Source organism: Lutra lutra, chromosome 16 (assembly GCF_902655055.1).
Source record: "Lutra lutra chromosome 16, mLutLut1.2, whole genome shotgun sequence".
NCBI classification, from domain to species: domain Eukaryota; kingdom Metazoa; phylum Chordata; class Mammalia; order Carnivora; family Mustelidae; genus Lutra; species Lutra lutra.
Window position 1 is genome coordinate 3414355 of NC_062293.1, and position 20005 is coordinate 3434359.

The 20005-nt window shown below is 61.2% G+C and overlaps 1 protein-coding gene across 7 annotated transcripts in view; it reads left to right on the forward strand.

Moving 5' to 3' along the window:
- DNAH17 (dynein axonemal heavy chain 17) overlaps window positions 1-20005 on the forward strand; it is a 91392-nt gene that overhangs the window by 46374 nt on the left and 25013 nt on the right. For all 7 annotated transcript variants that reach the window (XM_047706478.1, XM_047706479.1, XM_047706482.1 and 4 more), the window contains 20 exons: window positions 163-320; window positions 736-874; window positions 979-1206; window positions 1584-1721; window positions 2782-2914; window positions 3017-3144; window positions 3866-4014; window positions 6589-6871; window positions 6961-7134; window positions 7375-7582; window positions 8090-8255; window positions 9823-9925; window positions 10634-10781; window positions 11161-11252; window positions 12548-12709; window positions 13191-13355; window positions 13538-13729; window positions 16322-16588; window positions 17587-17748; window positions 19186-19419. In XM_047706478.1, coding sequence (XP_047562434.1) covers window positions 163-320; window positions 736-874; window positions 979-1206; window positions 1584-1721; window positions 2782-2914; window positions 3017-3144; window positions 3866-4014; window positions 6589-6871; window positions 6961-7134; window positions 7375-7582; window positions 8090-8255; window positions 9823-9925; window positions 10634-10781; window positions 11161-11252; window positions 12548-12709; window positions 13191-13355; window positions 13538-13729; window positions 16322-16588; window positions 17587-17748; window positions 19186-19419 — 3429 coding nt within the window. The remainder of the gene's footprint in view (window positions 1-162; window positions 321-735; window positions 875-978; window positions 1207-1583; window positions 1722-2781; window positions 2915-3016; window positions 3145-3865; window positions 4015-6588; window positions 6872-6960; window positions 7135-7374; window positions 7583-8089; window positions 8256-9822; window positions 9926-10633; window positions 10782-11160; window positions 11253-12547; window positions 12710-13190; window positions 13356-13537; window positions 13730-16321; window positions 16589-17586; window positions 17749-19185; window positions 19420-20005) is intronic.

Here is a 20005-nt window from a genome sequence, read left to right on the forward strand (position 1 = left end):
TTGAAACTGTGTGGGAGTCTACTTGTCTCAAAATTTACCTAAAAAGGAAGCGAGACCAGGAGTGTCCTCTGCAAACATGTTGCCACAGGCTTCAACGCCAGTGAAGATGGGGCCCATGGAAACTGGTCAGCCCCACACTGACACTCTGTGCCAACTGTTTAGGTAAAATGTGTCCAAGATGCAATTCGGGCCAAGAAGAAAATGTTCAATTTCCTGGGAGAGATGATCAGCCTCATCCCCACCGTGGGCATTTTCATCACCATGAACCCAGGGTACGCAGGACGCACCGAGCTGCCCGAGAACCTAAAGGCCTTATTCAGGTGTGTGCGCAGAGGAGGGCAGAGGGGGCCCTAAGCTAGAGCGAGCGGGGAGCGAGGGAGGGAGGCCGGGGGGACGAGGTTCCCGAGTTCAGGGTGTCTAGCAAATGGGGCCTCCTTAAAGTGTGTACAGCGATCTTCGCGCTCTGCCTTCCTGGGGACGGAGGGCCGGTGCCCGTGGAAAGCCGGGTTCAGGGAGGAGTCGGTAGAGCAGGTGTAGGGCCTGGTATCAGCCCACGCAGAGGGTAGAGGGCAGAGGAGGAGCAGGGGAAGGGGAGAGGGGGCAGGGGTGCTGGAAGCCCGGGATCCTGATGCTGTGGGCTTCCTGACATGAGAGGTGTGCGCCCAGCTGATGAGAGGCGGGACTGTGGGAAGAAGCGGGGAGAAGCCTGAGGCAGACCCCGCTGATCTCCCCCAGGCCCTGCGCCATGGTCGTCCCCGACTTTGAACTGATCTGTGAGATCATGCTGGTGGCCGAGGGCTTCCTGGACGCCCGCCTGCTGGCCAGGAAGTTCATCACGCTCTATACCTTGTGCAAAGAGCTCCTGTCGAAGCAGGTGTGTGTCCGGGGCTGCGGGGCAGTGGGGGAGGGGTCTTCGGCGCGCACCCAGTGGCAGGCCGGCTCCGGCCCGAGCCGTCCCTAACCCAGCCCCCTCCCCAGGATCATTACGACTGGGGCTTGCGAGCCATCAAGTCTGTGCTGGTGGTGGCCGGCTCCCTGAAGAGGGGCGACCCCAGTCGGGCCGAGGACCAGGTGCTCATGAGGGCGCTGAGGGACTTCAATATCCCCAAGATCGTGACCGACGACCTGCCTGTGTTCATGGGGCTCATTGGGGACCTTTTCCCTGCCCTGGACGTGCCTCGGAAGCGGGACCTGAATTTTGAAAAGGTAAATGCTGCTGGGCCCTTGGGTCAGGTGGGCTCCTCGGTGGCTGGGGCAGCTCCGGGCAGGTGGCCGCGTCGGGGAGCTGGTGGTAGTCACACGGCGCGGCTCCCCTGCCGGGAGAAACACCCGGAAGCCACAGACCTCCTTCCAGCCCTGGCCAGCACCTCTATGGGTGCTAGGGCGGGGGGCAGGTCTCAGGAGGAACCGGGGGGTGGGGGGCGGGGGGGCTTCGGGCAAACCCATCCCCTGCGCAGACGCAACACAGCCACGCCAGCGGGCCACCGTCCCCACAGAGTCTCCCACGAGCACCGCCCCCGCCCCCAGCAGGACCACTGGTCCTTGCGCCCGTGCCCAGCGCCCCTCCTGCGTGCCCCTCCCAGATCATCAAGCAGAGCATCGTGGAGCTCAGGCTGCAGGCAGAGGACAGCTTCGTGCTGAAGGTCGTGCAGCTCGAGGAGCTGCTCCAAGTGCGCCACTCGGTGTTTGTCATCGGGAACGCGGGCAGCGGCAAATCTCAGGCATGCCCCACTCCTGTCTGCACCCCCGCCCTCCCCGAAGGCCCTGTAGCTGCTGGGGGCTCGGCCTCTGTCACCTGCCCAGGCCCCGGGAGCGGGGGTGGTGAGGAGAAGGCCCTGGTCCCAGGAATGCGGCCCTTCTCCTGGGTTCTTCCCTCTTCCTGCTCCTTCCCCCTGGACAGCAGCCACCTGGCCCTCTACGGCCAGGCCCCCCAACCCGCCCTCCTGTCCCCCCTGCCCCCCGTGTCAGCCCCCCATCCTCCTGTCCGCATCTGCCCCCTGCACCAGACACCTACTCTCCTGTCCCCACCTGCCCCCTGCACCAGCTCCCCATCCTCCTGCTCTCCTGTCCCCACCTGTCCCCCCACGCCAGCACCTCCACCTCCTGTCCCCAGTCCCCTGCCATTACCTGGGCATGAGGAGAAGCAGGGTGGGGGGCCACTACTCCTGTGAGCTGCGACATCGGCAGATTCTAAGGCAGCCGGGGTTGAGCTGGGAGCCCATAGGACGGACCACCGTGTTTCATTCAAGATCATTTCCGAAGACTAATAACACGGGGTTGCTCACAGCACAGAATTTTTTAAAAGGCAGAAACTGTGTGAACCCAATCTTCTAAAAGGAGTATGTCCGTGTGTCTGTATTCTCAGGTCTGTACACACACGTGTGAGCATGAAACCTCTCCAGTGTCCTTAGAAACCCGTTCCTCCAACTCGAGGAATCATGGGTCGCTTCCTTCCCTTCAGGTTTTCTCAGTGGGCACAGATTGCCTTTATCATCCGGAACCTACGGCGAATTTTTCCTGATCTTAGCCTGGTCTCAGGGCACGCAGGGCTCCCCCGTCCACAGACGGCCAGTTGCCATGCACTCCCCTCCCCCGGGCACCTGCCTCAGTCCGTCCGGGGCTCCAAGCTCACCTGTGTGTCGGCGATGCAGAGAGACCCAGAGGAGGGATTCTGCTCAGGCCGCGTACTGTCCTCGGGAGCTGGGGATGCGGCCTCCCCGGGTATGGGCGTGGGAGCTGTAGCCTCCGAGCCCCGGGTGACCAATGCACCCCCATGTCCAGGTCCTCAAGTCTCTTAACAAGACCTATCAGAACATGAAGAAGAAGCCGGTGGCCGTGGACCTGGACCCCAAGGCTGTCACCTGCGATGAGCTGTTCGGCATCATCAACCCGGCCACCAGGGAGTGGAGAGACGGTGACAGGGGCTGTGGCAGGGTGGGCTGAGTGAGGGCAGGTCCCCAACAGGTGTCCCAGGCTCACACCAGCCCTGCTCACACCCAGCCCCGCTCACCCACAGGCCTTTTCTCCACCATAATGCGGGACCTGGCCAACATCAGCCACGATGGCCCCAAGTGGATTGTCCTGGATGGGGACATAGACCCGATGTGGATTGAGTCTCTCAACACCGTCATGGACGACAACAAGGTTCGAGGGGCTCCTGGACTCTAGAACTGAGCCCCAAAGCCGCAGCGATGGTCTGGGGGCCCAGGATGGGGCAGGGGGCTATGGGAAGGGCCGCACATCCCACCCACTACACACAACGGACAGAGACTGGAATCAGAAGGGTGAGGGTCTGCCTGGAACCCTGCATGGGTCATCTACGAGGGAAAGTTCCCAGTCACCAGACATGTTCCTCGTGGGACACAGCTCCCTGTGCATCCCGTCTGAGACGTGTTTGGGAACAGCGTGGGGGAGGACCGCAGATACGGTCCACATGCTTAATTGGCATGTGACATGACATGGCAGGACATCTCATACCTTGGAAGGCAGAAACGGTCTTCAGAAGGATCTAGAAGCAGCTTGAGGAAGTGATTCTCAATTGGCTGAAGAGGGAGCTCAGGAATCCCCGGGAGGGGCGGGATGATGGTTTCAGAAAGCAAACGAGATCCTAGTGACGTCCGACACGGCGCCCACGTCCTACACAGCGCCCACCCCCAGGGAGTGGTGTCCTGGGGTGGGCGGGGGCGGCCAAGGGACTGGGGTCAGGGATGTCTGGGGAAGGCCGGGCCGGGGGGAGCTGGTTGGCGGCGGGCACAGGGGCACGGGTCCCGGCCTTCCTCCTCATCGTTCCGAGACGTCCATGTGGCGACCCATCCGGACGACGCCCGTCCGCCCCTGGGAACCCACAGGCTGCCTCCCTTCCCAGGTCCTCACGCTGGCCAGCAACGAGCGGATCCCCCTGAACCGCACCATGAGGCTGGTGTTCGAGATCAGCCACCTGAGGACGGCCACCCCCGCCACCGTCTCCAGAGCCGGCATTCTTTATATCAACCCCGCGGATCTCGGCTGGAACCCGTGAGTGGGGTTTTCGTCTTCCCGTTCCAAACTGGCGGAGGAGGATGGGGCTGGGGGCATTTTGGAGTCACTCGTGCGGGCTTGCGCTGTTGCCTGGGGAATACCACACGGCTGTCCCTGCGCATCGGGTCCTGGCAGCCAGAGGGTGCGAGACAGCCAGGGGACTGTGTGGCGTGAGGCAGGTGGCGACCGTGTGGCACCGTGCGCTGGGAGCCCGGGGTGGGTGGGGATGGTCCGGGTCCAAGAGGAGGCGGAGTTCGGGCGGACACCTGGCGGGAAAGGGGGTTTTCCAGGAGGATGAAGACTGCGGGGAGTCTGCCAGGCGAGAACCAGCCTGAATGGGGTCGGGGGCACGAGGTGGTGGGTGCAGGGGGCGAGAGCGGGAGGTCGCGGGGTCCGGGCAGCCGTCAGGTGTTCGTGGATGGAGCACGAAGCCTGAAGATGCTGTTGGTGGGAAGGGGCCGGTGCGGACTAGCCTGCGGGGCTGCACAGAGACCCTTTCTGGCGTGAAGAGGACAGTGGCCCATGCCGGACCATGGGTGGCCCCTGGGGGCAGAGGGGAAGGGAAGGTGTGAGAAGTGTTTGAAATCTTAAGAAACTGAAGATGTGGCATTGATTCTGGGGGCCCGAAGTTGACAGTCTGTGGGCAGGGCTGGTTCCTCCCATAGGCCCCGAGGGAGAGCGTGTCCCGGGCCACCCCTGGCTTCAGGTGGCTGCCCCAGTCCTTGCATCCATCTCTGCATGGCCACTTTCCTGTCTCTCGAGGTTTTCCCTCAGTCCCGTCTTCTTGAAGGGACAGTCGTCAGACTGGGGCCCACCCTAATGCGGGACAGTCTCATTTTGAGATCCTTACCTTGACTATGTCTGTCTGCAAAGACCCTTTTCCAAACAAGGTTACATTTCCCGGTCTCAGTGGGCCTGTCCTTTGGGAGCCTCTGTTCTGCCCATGACCCTACACGTGAGGGTTCTTGGGGTGCACAGGCGAGGCAGGAGCTATGGGCACAGGGAGGGAGGAGGGATCATGGGGCGCCTGGGGGGGTCCCCGTGGGACCAGAAGGAGAGAGCGTGGAGGGAAGCCTTGCACCAGGAGCAGCTCTTGGGGGCCCCAGGGGAAGAAGCGAGCAGGCCTTTGGGGACGAGGAGGAGAGAAGTGGAGAGGGTAGGGGATCAGCCAGGGGCCCCCGGGAGATAGGCAGCTCCCCCAGGGGCAGCAGTGACTGGAGGCCTGGAGACTGCGGGGCACATCCCGGAGCGGAAAGTGAAGCGAGGCTGCCTCTGGGGGCCGGGCAGGAGCCAGGCCGGCTGGGCCTCCCACGCGCGTGTGTCTCCCTGGGCCTGCATTTCCCGTCAGAGCCTGCGTGCCCATCTGCACGCGCGGATGACTCTAACCAAGGCAACGTTTCTCACTCGACCTGAACACCTTCAGGAGGGAGGGCAAACACAGCGGCGTGCGCACAGACTCGCAGCCAGGCTCCATTCTGGAGACCTGCTGTCTCCGGAGTCAGGTCCTAACTGTCCGGGCATGGGGTTGCCGCGCTTTGCCTGCGGACGCGAACTGGGGAAAGGGTGGCTCTGTGACTGGAGACCGAGCTGGGTGCAACACGGCAGAGGTTTCAGCTCCGGTTCTCGGTTCTGATCGAGCACGGTAAGGATGGGCCGTCCAAGGCGGGAGCTCGCTCACAGAAAGGCTTTTCCTCGGCGCCGTGGGTGCCAATCCCAGCTTCCTGCTTCTGCTCAGGCCGTACTGGAAGTGACACGCTCGCTGACCCACGAGGCAGACAGACCCTATTTATGCTTTTAGCAGGCACATGCAGCACTCATGGTGGGCCAGGCTCCCTTCTACAGGCTTTTAAAATATCAGCCCAGGTGGTCCTTCGAAATGGGGGTCACTGTTGTCTTTCGCACTTGTAGATGATGTGTTGAGTAACTCGCCCAAGCCACTGTTGGCCACAGTGGAGTGACTCAGACCCAGGCAGCAGGCCCCAGAGTCTGCGCTCTCACCCTTATGGTGGGCCCCTTCTGGGAAGCCCACTCCAGAGGCAGGTGGCCGCCAGACAGTGCGACGTGGCTGCTCACAGACTGCCTGTTGCATTCGTTTGGGCTCTCCCAATGTGGCAAATTCAACTCAAACTAGCTAAAGAAAAAAAAAATTGGTTTAGTTCACCAAGACAACTTCAGGCATGGCTGGATCCAGGAATTCAGATGATGTAATGAGGTCCCTGTTCCTCTCCCTTTCTCTCCCTTTCTTCCCCTTCCCACCCAGATGATGTCATGAGATCTTTCTCTTCCCCTATGTCCAGCTCTGCTCTCCGTATTGACTTCATTTGGGGTAGCAAAGGTTGCTCCCAGTTGTTCTAAGCTTACAACACCCCCATAGCTAGAATGTCAGAAAAAGAGCCCATCCTCTCCAGCCCCACACACTTGTCAGGCTCTCATAAGCTCTACGTCTGGCCCCATCACCAGGCAGGCATGCCAGAACCACATAGAGACACCAGGGGTGTTCGGCCAGGGGAGGGAGGCTGGGCAGACCCAACAGGGTGGTCCCAGCACCCAGCGCCTCCCCGTCTGCCCCAGGGTGGTGAGCAGCTGGATCGAGAGGCGCAAGGTGCAGTCGGAGAAGGCCAACCTGATGATCCTCTTCGACAAGTACCTGCCCACGTGCCTAGACAAGCTGCGGTTCGGGTTCAAGAAGATCACGCCCATTCCTGAGATCACGGTCACCCAGATGATCCTGTACCTGCTCGAGTGCCTCCTCACGGAGAAGAACGCGCCGCCCGACTCCCCCAAGGAGCTGTATGAGCTCTACTTCGTGTTTGCCTGCTTCTGGGCATTCGGGGGGGCCATGTTCCAGGACCAGGTGAGTGGCCAGCTGCGCGGGAGCCCGCCACCCGCGAGAGGTCCCGGCCGCCCTGAGCTGGGCCCTGCTTGGTTCTTGTTCTTCGACAGCTTGTGGATTATCGGGTCGAGTTCAGCAAATGGTGGGTCAACGAATTTAAAACGATCAAGTTCCCCTCGCAGGGGACGATCTTTGACTACTACATCGATCCGGACACGAAAAAGTTCGTGCCGTGGACAGACAAGGTGCCTGCCTTTGAGCTGGACCCAGACATCCCACTGCAGGTAACTTTTCCCGGACAGGTGACAGTTGAAGGACGACTTCGGGGCAGGACTCCTGCTTCGTGACGGGCGACCAAACGCAAACGCTTCCACAACAGGACCTCCCGCATAAACCAGAGACACAACAAACCGGTCGGGTCCCTCAGTGAGTTAGAAGGGGGACATCGGAGGCGCCATGTGTCTGAGGCTCACGGCTCCTCCTTCCCCTGCGGTCCTCCTACCCCCCCCCCCCCCCCCGCCCAGGCCTCTCTGGTGCACACCACAGAGACCATCCGAATCCGCTACTTCATGGACCTGCTCATGGAGAAGTCGTGGCCGTTGATGCTGGTGGGGAACGCGGGCACGGGCAAGTCTGTGCTGATGGGGGACAAGCTGGACAGCCTCAACACCGATGACTACCTGGTGCAGGCCGTGCCCTTCAACTTCTATACCACCTCCGCCATGCTGCAGGGTGGGTGCGCGGCCGGAGCAGGGGTGCAGGGTGGGGTGCAAGGCCCACGGTGGGTTCCTACAGCCCAGCCTGGACACCCCCGATCACGCTCACCCCACGTGGATGACCCCTGGCCCCCACATTCCCCATGACCCCTTCTCACCGAAGACACAGAGACTGGCCGGGGTCCTCTTCCCTTGCCACAGCCCCTCCACTGGCCACGAGCCACAGAGTAGGGGGGAGTAGGAGCTCCTGGGCAGATCTCACAGGAGCCTCTGGCACAACTGGTCTGGGGCGGCCCCGAGGTTGTCCAGCTGGAAGGTGCCTGCTGCCTGGGCCTTGGCCCCTCCACGCCCACAGTTCCTTTGCTCCTGGGGGTGATGGAAGTCGAGGGTCCGCCCCCCCCCCAGTGGCCCCTCCAAGGCCACTCCCTCGGCCACGGCCTCCAGTGCTGGGGACCCTGGGCCCAGCAGGACCTCCCCACAGGATGTATCAGGACGGCGATAGCCAATCGGATCCTTTCTCTAGGGGTTCTTGAGAAGCCACTGGAGAAGAAATCCGGGAGGAACTATGGCCCCCCAGGCACCAAGAAGCTGATCTACTTCATCGACGACATGAACATGCCCGAGGTTGACAAGTACGGGACGGTGGCCCCCCACACACTCATTCGGCAACACATGGACCACGGCCACTGGTGAGTCGGGGGGGGGCCCGGGCGGGGTGCAGGACCGTGACACGGACAATGGGGACGGGGGCGCTCAGGGCTGGAGGGTGTATCAGGTCCCCCCTTCACCCATCAGCTAGGCCCCGGGCTGGTAGGCATGGCCAAGGGCACCCACGGAGGGAGGACAGACAGGTCTCTCCCCATCAAGGGTCCATCCAGCAGAGGAGACAAAGAGGTGCAGTCAGACAGGCAGGGGGAGCTCTGAGGGAGCCCCCCCAGCACGGGCCCAGAGCAGTCCCCCGGTGGGGACAGAGACAGGCCTGGGGAGGCCGCCCTTCTCCCGAGAGCTCGAGGCAACATCAGGACTGGCCGTGGGATGGACTTTGGAGGGACAGCATCCCGGGCAGAGCAAAGGCCACACACAGAGGCCCAGGCGAGGAAGCACGGCCCGAGGAGGACCCAGCGTGGCTGGAGCGTGGAGCCAGAGAGAGAGGACGCTCGGAGCAGCTGCAGCCGGACCTCCCGACTCCTGCCGGCCCCAGAAGCCTTCTCCCACGGGCAGCAGAGAGCCGCGCGTGGCCTTTTTACAGCTGCGGTTCGGAAAGACCAGAACAACATTCAGTTTGGTTAACCTACATGTGTCTTGACACAACGGTCCACTAATGACCTGGCCAGTGGCCCAGGCCAAACCTGGGCGTTTGGGGACCGAAGGACCCACGAACTCCCCTTGGGAATCAGACCATGGAGGCCTGAAGCCCATCCCTTTGCTGCCAAGAACCAGAGGCGGAGAGCGGCTCGCAGGGTCAAGGCCACCTGCCCCTGCCGCTTGCCGCGTCCTGTTCCAGCACACTGAGCTCAGGGGCAGCAGGAAGCTGGGAAGGTCAGCAGTGAGGCAGGGGCAGGGATGTGGGGACAGGGTGTCAAGGCTCCGGACAGCCCAGCCTCCTGAGGCCCCTCACTCACACACGCTCACAAGCCCCCGCACGCACACGTAACGGGGGTAAGAGCAACGGGGAAGAGGACTTGCCGTGTCTGAGACTGATGGTGGGTCGGTGTCCAGAGAGTGCAAGGAATTCCTAGGAGTGGACAAGAACAGGCAACAGCTCCCAACAGAAGAAAACACACAATGGGGGGACCCCCATGGGTCAGAAGTGCAGGGAAAATGCTTTATGATCTTGAAATGCCTCTGAGTCCCTGCACGTGCCATCAAGGAAATACCCAGCCTACGTGATGATCCCGGTCACCCAGGACGTAAGGACAACGGGGCAGACATCTGCTGAGCACTGGCCTTATTCAGGGGTCCTAAGTGTGTCTCGGTGCATTAGCTCGGTCGCTCCTCATCATGACCCAGGGGCCTGGGGCATGGCCGCCTTGCTCGGGGTCCCCCCCGCACAGCTGCAGAGCTGGGATCCGACCTCACGCCTGCACCCTGAGCCGCTACGATGCCTCCTATTTCAAACTTTTCTTGAGACTGTGAAGCAAAATTGGCCATTACACCTCTAAGCGATACGCCAGAGATGACTGGGGTGGGCGGGGGCGCCCGGGGAGGGCTCCCCCAGGCCGGTGGCACGATGCGGCTCCCGCCTCCCCCGCGCAGGTACGACAGGCAGAAGCTGACGCTGAAGGACGTCCATAACTGCCAGTACGTGGCCTGCATGAACCCCACTGCCGGCTCCTTCACCATCGATCCCAGGCTCCAGGTAGGCGGGTATCACGCTGGTTAGCCGGCCGCTCCAGGCTGCAGGCACACTTTGGCCCAAGTAAATGGAAGCATTGATTCGGGGTGCTGTCAGGGCTGCGGGCCGACGCTCTCCAGAGAACCCCTTCCCCTTGCGGCATGCGTGCGTCAGGGGGCTCCCCGGGGCAGCGAGACAGGAGCCAGCACCCCCCCCGCAGGACCCCCCAGAGCTGCCGGAGTTAGCAAGTGCAAGTACGGGCATCCTGTCAAATGTGAATTTCAGATCAACAACAAACACTCGGCTGGGATAAGCACGTCTGGTACGGTGTCCGGGACACCCCGGTACTGAAAACAATGACTTGTTATGCTTCTGAAACTCAGAATTCACAGGATATCCTGGATCGCCTCTGCGACCCCACCCCGGCAGGACCTCCCCGCTAAAGTATCAAGCAGATGGGGACCGAGAATAGAACACCAGGCCTGGGCCCTGCGACGCTCTCGCCTCCGCCAGAACGTGGCCGGAGAGCGTGCTGTGTGGATGTGGCGGTTGGGGACGCGATCGACACTTGACGGGGTTTTAGCACAAGGAGGACACCTGTCCGTTCTGACCACGCCCACACGCCCCTTGGGGCCACGGGTGGGGTCTGTCCCCCCCAACCCCGAGAAGGCCGCCCCAGCCACGAGCTGGGCCCCGCGGGCGGCCTGATGGGGTCTGTCTTGTTCCGGGCAGCGCCACTTCTGCGTGTTTGCCGTGAGCTTCCCGGGCCAGGAGGCCCTCACCACCATCTACAGCACGATCCTGGCCCAGCACCTGACCTTCCGCTCGGTCCCCATGGCCGTTCAGAGGATGAGCAGCCAGCTGGTGTCCTCGGCCCTGGGTGAGCTGGCCAGCCGCAGCCCCCCGCCTGCGGACACAGCCGGCGGCTCTGTGGGCCCGATGGCTTCTTCACACACTTCCCCGGCCGATATTTTATTCATACTTTCAAATCAATACTTTTAAACGAGGCTGTGTCTCAGCAGGAGATCTTGTGAAGTCCGACTGCTTGAGGGGAAGGCAGGGGATAGGAAATTCGGCACACAAAAAGGAGTTACACGTCAACAGAGCAGCAAACCTCCCCCCGAGTCAGCTGCGCAGATTTCTTCCTTGAGTTGTCACTATTTCATAGCACATTTGCTCTAGAGACTGTACCCCAAGCTCTGTACTTCCAGAGGCCATTAAGAGCACCTAAGAATCGACGTATCTCTTTCCTGTAACAGCCCTGCACCAGAAAGTCACGGCAACATTCCTTCCCACGGCCATTAAGTTTCACTATGTCTTCAACCTCAGGGATCTCTCCAATATTTTCCAGGTACTGCTCTTAGAGCCCTGTTACGGCCACATCCCTGATCCACTGGGGCTCTCCTCCTCTGCTGCTCTGGGGAGGGAAAGCAAAGTGATGTGTGGACTGATGACAGTGTTGGTGATGAGGACCGCAGTAGTGATGGCGGTGATGATGACAGTGATGGTGATGACGGTGACAGTGGTGGCCGTGATGATGGTGGTGATGGTGATGGTGGTGATGGTGGTGGTGGTGACAGTGATGGTGCTAGCAGTGATGGTGGTGATGGTGATAGTGATGGTGGTGGTGACAGTGATGGTGGTGGCAGCAATGATGGTGATGATGACAGTGGTGGTGGCTTTGATGGTGATAGTGATGGTGGTGATGGTGGTGATGATGGTGGTGGTGGTGACAGTGATGGTGGTGGTGGTAGTGATGGTGATGATGGTGGTGGTGGTGACAGAGATGGTGGTGGTGATGACGGTGGTGATGATGACGGTGGTGGTGGCTTTGATGGTGATAGTGATGGTGGCGGTGATGGTGATGATGGCGATGACGGCAATGGTGATGGTGATGACAGCAATGATGCTTTCTCTTATTTACTATTTAGTCCGAGCCAGGCACCAGGTTTGGCCACTTATACACCCATATTCTCCTCCAAAATACGTGTCACATGCTCCTACACCCCCATGTTACAGAAGGGGGGTCTAGGACTCCAGGAGGTTGAGGCATGCTCACCTCAAATGTCATGCTGTCTAGAGGCCACTCCTCATCCCTATGCTGTCTCGTCGCCCCAGTTTATGTCCCCCGCAGCCCACGCCCCGCGGCGTAACTACCCTTGCCTGCTTTCTTCTCCCAATAGCACCTAGGCTCCGTGCAGGCAGGTCCTCCCTCGTTGCTGTGAGCCCAAGCCCCAGAGAGGGCCTGGAAAATGGCAGACCCTCCATGAGAACCCACTGAATGTGTCCGGGGCACTTGCTCAGTAAAGGCTGAGCCAGGACTGGACATGGGCAGGCGTCCTGCCGAGCCCCAGCTTGGAACCCACTGAGTCTGGCTCCCTGCCGTGGTCACACTCTCTTGTCCCTTCTCCACTATCCTCCCCCTTAGAGAAGGAAGCCCTTGGTTCTGTCTCATGAGAACCCCCTCCCCCACGCCCTTCCCCCCCAAGACACACCCTCCAGCCTCCAGGATGTGCATGGGCTTGGCCAGCGGTGGCTTCCTTGGCTTGAGAGATCACTGTCTGGGCAAGTGGCCACCCTCTTGAACAGCCCTTGGCTGGCCTTCGTAGCGCAGCTAAAGTCGCTGACCACCTGTGTCTGGGGCAGGGAATCTTGTTCTCCACCCTGGAGATCCTGAGAACGCCGCTGGACCTGGTCCGCCTCTGGCTGCATGAAGCTGAGAGAGTGTACGGAGACAAAATGGTTGACGAGAAAGACCAGGAAACACTGCGCAGGGTCACCATTGCGTCCACCAAGAAGTTCTTTGATGTGAGTCAAGCCACCAAGTCCCTCTGATGAGCCCAGAGAGGCTCCCAGAGGACAGAGTACCTGGGGTCAACGATAAGGCCAGTCCTCTTGGAAGGGCCCCCACGTGAGGACGGGAAGGTCCACCCTGGGTCCCAAGAAATGACTGTCACGTGAGTGTGGGTCTGAGGGAGAAAGGACTGACTCCTCAGTAGGTCAGGATGTGATGGCCTCCATCTGTCCATTTGGGGTAGAGAAAGGGCTGGGTGGGTCCGTGTGCTCTGCTGGTGTGTCCTGGGCTCTCTCGGCAGGTTCCTATCTTTCTCCTGATGCAATGGCATGGGACCATCCCACCTGGGACTGCTGGTAGTAGAGCCCGACCTCCAGTGGCTTGGGCCCATGAAGACTTGGCCCGGCATCCTGGGCCCAAGTGTGCCAGGGCTGCCACAAACGACCTGCATGCCCGTGGCGGCCAGCAACAGGTGCGCCTCCCACTTATCTCTAGGATCTGGGCGACGAGCTCCTTTTTGCCAAACCAAATCTCTTCTGCCACTTTTCTCACGGGATCGGTGAGCCCAAATACCTGCCGGTAACCAACATGGCTCATCTGAACAAGCTCCTGGTGGACGTCCTGGACAGTTACAACGAAGTCAACGCAGCCATGAGCTTGGTGAGTAGTGCTGAGCTGACAGCCCGGCGATGGGCCGGGCGGGACCCAGGTCTCCCGTCCTGTCTCATTAGGAGCACCTTCCTGGCGCTCTGGGTCGCGTGACTCGCCGCCAGCACGGCCCGGGCTGGGAGGAGGGTCTGTGCCACGGGAAGGCAGCCAAGGCTTCTCTCCGGCCTCCGCAGGTGCTGTTCGAAGACGCGGTGGCTCACATCTGCCGGGTCAGCCGCATCCTGGAGCTGCCCCGAGGGAACGCCCTGCTGGTGGGCGTGGGCGGCAGCGGCAAGCAGAGCCTCTCGCGCCTGGCCGCCTATATCAGTGCGCTGGAGGTGTTCCAGATCACCCTCAAGAAGGGCTACGGGATCCCAGACCTCAAGGTGAGCCACACCTTGGACAAGGTGCCCTTGGCTGGGGGGCGGGGAGGGGCGCAGAAATCTCACCGCTCGCGCGTCCCGCACACAGAAAGTGCACATCACTGCGGGGTCCTCATACAAAGGAAGGGCCAGGACACACGTTGGCCAGTGCCCACGCCCAGGTGGCAAAGGCGAGAGGACGTGTGGTGTCCACACCTGCTGGGCACGAGTCTGCAGAGGCAGCCCAGACGACAGCGAAGGCCCCCGTTCCTGCCCCCGGTCCCGGGGCGGTTCCGTGCCATGCCCCGTTGGCCAGATTAAATAATTCAGGGCTGTTACTGGGTCTCTAACATCAAACTTGGATTCAGGAAGGCTGCTTTCTGAATTAATTAAATAAACATTAGCGTAAACAGGTCTTCCGTCCCCCAGGTATACCGCCAAGGCTTTTTATTGATTTTTTTTTCCCGAAAATTTGCTCTGTCAGGGAACTGTGTGCTCGTCAAACATGATTAGCCCAGAACAAATCACCGTAGCATTTCAGATTGGAGCAGGGATTGATTCGACCACATTCCACGGGCCCATCTCTGCATCAGGGCCCAGGCCGCTGCTGCGGCCAGGACGGTGCCCGGGTCGGTGCCCTCCCCATCGTGGGCGGGCAGGTTCGGTGGGGCGATCTGGAGCCCTGCCAGAGCACAGCGTCCCGGGTCCTCTGCCGAGGAGGTGGTCTGCTGGCGGAGGTCCCGGGAAGGACAGTGGGGATGATGGCCTGGCGGCAACCCAGGTGGGCTGAGCCGGGGACCACAGCCTCCAGATCAGCATCTGTCTTCTGGGTGTCATCGTGCCCAGAGGATTCTGCTCTTCCTAACACAGGACTAGCCAATGCGTTTTTTAAGTCCCTGCCTTAAGGGAAAGGTCTCGCTACGTGGGGGTTCTCCCAGACGCTGCCTTCTGGCCGGGATCGGTCCACCTAGCCAACCAGCATCATTCTCACTGGCATCCCGAGGGCACTCCAGGCCAACTAGGATCCTTACACCTGAGCGGTATTGACTCACGGGGTTTTCTCGGCTGGGAAGTTTCTCGTCTACTAACCAGATGGTGTTGGGTTACTGTTACGACTGCGTCCTGTCCTATGCTCTGTCCCTGCGCAGATGCTGTTCCCAGCTCATCACTCTAGGGCCGGTGGTGAGCGTTGCTGAGTCTGAGTGGTGTTATTCCGCTCATAGAATAGCCATGCCGAGGCCTGTCCTCAGTACGCCACGGAGCTGTTTTGTGCTAACCGTTCCCTATCCTTGATGGAGCAGCGGGTGTGGGCTCAGAAGGAAGGAGGGAAGCAGGGTGGGCCAGCAGGCCTTGCACCACGCTGTCAGGGGCGTGACCTTGTTATCCAGTCCACCGCATAAGCCGTGGGCGCCCGCTGGAGGTTAGGGATGCGGCAGGAAGGGGTCAGGAGCCGGCCTCGAGAGACCCTGCGAGCCTCGGGGAAAATCCGGGACTTGGTCCTCAGGAGACGAGGGGCCGTCACGTGGTTGAGCAGAGAGGACCAGGACCTGGGAGATCCCAGAACCAAGTAGAGGGCGGTTTGAGGACCAGTAGGGAGAAGGGGAAAAACCCAGTGAGCCCATGAAGGCTGGGACGGGAGAGTATAGTGAGGGGGCGGGAGAGGCTGGAGTCTAGGGGTGGCCTGAGGGCTCTGCCTGCACAGGAGGGAGTGGGAGGCAGGCTTGGCTGGAGGCCCTGGACCCTGCACTTTCCCCCATCTAATAAGCAGCTCTGGGGACCTCCTGGCCAGAAACAGGAGCTCGTGCCCCGCCCCCATCTCTGCTAACCCCAGACTTGCCCAGATGCCGGTGACCCCTGACCTCTTCCTTCTCAAGTAGGTGCTGTGGGGAGTGGGAAAGGGACCCGCCCGCTGCAGCTGAGCTGACAGTGACCAGCAGGGTGGCGTCCCCTCCAGCCCCGCCAGGTAGGAAACGAGGGTGGGACAGAACCGCTCTGGGGGCCGAGGGCCGCCGGGTCACAAGCGCCAGGAGGAATGTGGGTCACGAACGCTGTGCATACGGGGGTGTCTAGGGAGTCAGGGGGAAAGGAAGGACATGTTAGGGGGTTGGGAGGTGCTGGGAGGTGGGAGGTAGAGACACCGGACGGCCCGCAGCCTAGGAAGGTGGGACGAGGGGGGTGGGCAAGGGGAAAACAAACATGGCCCACGGGGCTTACGGAAAACCAGGCATCCCGGAGAGCAAGTCGTCAAGCCCCGCATAGGTGTGTCACTCGTGGGACGGCCACGCCAGACATTCTGCGTGCAAACCTGCGAGCAGCGCGTGTGCATCCTGGAGAACAGCCACTCTCCGAGCCGCTGTGTGCCGCGCTTCTCTTTTTCCCTTTCTACTGCTCTCCTTCATGTATCCCGTATCCTCCCGGTACGACCATGCAGGCGTCCGTGAGCTGCTTCTTTAAATCCTACTAGGGACAGAACAGGGATCTCGCATAGGGACTGCTCGGAGCAGAGACCTCTTTTAGGATCTCCGAGGCTTTGTGTTTTTTTCCTTCTTCTTTCTTGGTGGTGAAATGGACCTGACGCACGATTTACCTCTGTGACTGTGTCCTGCTTGGGTCCAGGTCGACCTGAGCGCGCAGTACGTGAAGTCTGCGGTGAAGAACGTCCCCTCCGTGTTCCTGATGACAGACTCGCAGGTGGCTGAGGAGCAGTTCCTGGTGCTGATCAATGACCTGCTGGCCTCGGGGGAGATCCTGGGGCTGTTCACAGAGGACGAGGTGGAGAACATCATCTCCTCCATGCGGCCGCAGGTGAAGGCCCTCGGCATGACTGACACGCGGGAGGCGTGCTGGAAATTCTTCATCGAGAAAGTGCGCAAGCAGCTTAAGGTAGGAGTCCCCGTCCTCACGGCGTCTGGGGACCGTCCCCGGGCCCAGCACGGGGCTCGCGTCTGTCCTCCGGGCCGCGGGCTGTCAGAGTGTTTGTACACACACGCCCCGCACACACGAGGTTGAGTAGATGAGCAAGCACACCTTCTCAGGGAAACTGGGTCCAACTACCCCTTCAGGCACCCCACCAGTACCCCCATCAGACTGAGGGCACTCTGGGTCCTTTTCTCCCTTCTCGTCAGGGTCCGGTAGGTGTAGCTGCCCCCGACCAACGGTGCTGCCCCTGGGAGGGTCCACCCCCATAGCTCTTCTAGAACCTGCTGGCTACCATCGCCCCGGCGTGATGCAAACAAAGCAGGCTTCCTCTCCAGCTCCCCCGTCTGGGTTACGCAGTCCCACCAGTGGCTACAGTTCTGGGGCTGAAGGAGACCCTGATGGGTGCGCCCTGTGCCCGGCTCCTCCTCTGGGGCCCAACCCTTTGTCTGTGGAATGGCTGCCTCCAGGGAGCCGGCTTCGCCACCTGGGAAGAAGGGGCTGCAGAACACGGAGGGGCCCTCATGGCCAAGGCTATTACCTGGCCGGCACAAAGGGCCACCTGGGCCGGTGTGCCCTCAGTACCGTCGGCAGACGGGGACCCAGGGAATGAGTCCCAGGCTGTCTGGGGATGAGTCCCCATCTTGGGGGCCTGGAGGAGGCTCTGTGTCCCTGGGAACCGGTCCTGCTGAGGGGACGGTACCCCTCCCTGTCCTCGGGCCTCGTCTGCCCACTCTGTCCTTCCCCCCGCCTTTCTCTTCGCCCGCTGTGGGGCCCATGTCAGAAGGCTTGGCGCCCTCTGCACTCCCCCGTGCCTCGTGAGGGCCGTGGAGTCAGCGGAACATTAACTGGTTGCGATGGAAACCCAGAGCCGGGACGCTCTCTGGAGGGAGCTCCCTGCCCGAGGGAGCCTGACCCTCAGCACCACCGTCCCCACGAGCGGCTCCTCTGTGTCCCGCCTCCAGGTGATCCTGTGTTTCTCCCCCGTGGGCTCCGTCCTGCGTGTGCGGGCAAGGAAATTCCCTGCCATCGTCAACTGCACGGCCATCGACTGGTTCCATGAGTGGCCGGAAGACGCCCTGGTGTCCGTGAGTGCGCGCTTCCTCAAGGAAACCGAGGGCATTCAGGTGAGTCACTCTGCCTGGCCTCAGTGCTCAGTGCTGGGGTTTCCTAGGGGAGGGGAAAGGAGGGGACGGGAGGGTCTCTGCATCCAGGGCCCAGGGGAAGGTGAGCCAGCCTCGTGCAAAATTTAAGAGGGGGAGGGGCAGCTGTGACCTCGGGAACCAAGACCAGTGATGTCTGATGCACTACTGAAAAATCACAATTAATGCTGAGTAATACACAGTGAACAAAACTGTAAACAAAGATAAGCTGCTCGGTGTTGGTTTCACGGCCGGGGACACCCATCTCAACCAGGCGGGTGCCCCGTCCCCGCGGCCACTGCCCAGCCCCATCCCGGCCACGTCAAGAGGGCCGACACCGTGTCCCAACAGATGGAGCACGGCGGGCTTCAAACACAGCCCCTCATCAGGGCTGCTGGGAGCACCAACGTCCTCCTGCCGCGGGCGCCACCTCGGCTCCGCTCCGGACCCCCATCCCCTGCGTCCTGCCCCTGTTATAGGCCAGAACAAGTATGATGGGTACCAGGGGTTTCTTTCATCGGAAGGTGGTGCCCCGTTTGCCGCTGGAGCTCATTGCCGGCCTTGAGATGTCGTTAAACTCTGAGCCAGCCCATGGGACGGATGAGCAGCCCCGAGATACCTCAGACTTGGTTATCGTGTTTTACTTACTGTGAACACGTATGGGTTATGAAGTAGGATTAAAATAAACCCGAAATGAATGTTTCCCCTTAGTTGTAGAGGTGCGTAAAACCCCATGCTTGTCATGGCTGGAGTGCCCACACTCGGGACGGGCCATTCCTGGGAACACTGCCATTCCCACGTTTCACCGGGGGTGGGGCCTGGGCACGGACGTGAGTGTCCAGCTCCCAAGACAGTGGCCTTCTAAGATCAGGGCATGGCCTCACCGCTGGCACCAGGCAGGGCCACAGGGTCAATGCCCAAGAAGAGGCAGGCGCTGGATGAACACGTCCCCAACTCAACTCCAGTTACGGTTGGTGTCACTTGGACAGTTCCTGGGACACAGCCCGCAGGCAGGTGGGGCAGCCCAAATGACCCCGAGGTGGGAAGGGAGCTGCTGAACCCCAGGACACAGCTCAGGAAATGCACGTAAACGCTTGCTGGATGGCTGGGTGGCTCGAACATGCTGTCTGGCCCTGCACTTCCCTAGGGCCGCAAGCGGGTGAGTCAGGGAGAGACGATCACAGGAATAACGCCGTGTCCTGTCCCTGGCGCTTAGCCAGGCACGGGCTGGAGCACGGTCACCAGCGCCCCAGGCTGCCTCTGCGGGCACTGCTGTCTTGGTTTAGCGAGGTCCAGGCAAGGGAGGGAAACCCCGCCTTGCTGAATCGCGGTGGCCAGCAGCCTCCTCCCCACCCCCGACCGGCAGGAGGGGGGTCCTCCCACCAGGGAACAGGGAACGAACGGCCCGTCTCTCCTTTGCAGCCAGAAGTCAAGGCCTCCATCAGCCTCTTCATGGCCTACGTGCACACGACGGTCAACGAGATGTCCAAGACGTACCTGGCCACGGAGAGGCGCTACAACTACACCACACCCAAAACCTTCCTGGAGCAGATCAAACTGTACCAGAACCTGCTGGCCAGGAAGAGAACGGAGCTGGTGGCCAGGATTGAGAGGCTGGAGAACGGCCTGATGAAGCTGCAGAGCACCGCGTCCCAGGTAGGGATGGCAGGGGCACCGCCGGCGCGTCCCAGAACCTCCCCCCAAGCGAGAGAAACAGGACTCCCGCCTCGGAGAAAGTGCCATTCCCAGACCACAGAGAACATGTGGGCTTCACTCTAAAAAAATGGGCTCACCGCGCTTTGGCAATGCTGATGTCATCGTGCTGGGTGCCTTGACGTGGGGGCCCAAGTCCAGGGGGAGCTGCATATCGGGTCAAGGGTGTCCGTGACCACGCGCTCACTGCCAGACGCCTCGCACGCTGTGCTGCTCTGATGGAAAGGCTTTTGGCACCCAGTTTGCTTCCTGGTTTTAGGATCTCTCCCTCGTGCAGCCCCGGCCCCATCACCATCACTGCCCACTGCTGGTGTCCCCAAGGGAGCCTGCAAAACGGACCCCCCCACCCCATGTCCCTGCCCAGGTGTGACCCCGCGCAGCTGGGCCCTCCCCGGCTCTGCCCCCAGGGAGACTGAGCCCGGGAACCACAGCCAGGCCAGTGTGCTCCTGCCGCAGGCAGCGTGGCAAAGGTCAAGTCCACCCCTGTGGGGCGTGCAGTGGGGAGGACAGTAGGGTGTGTCCCAGGAAG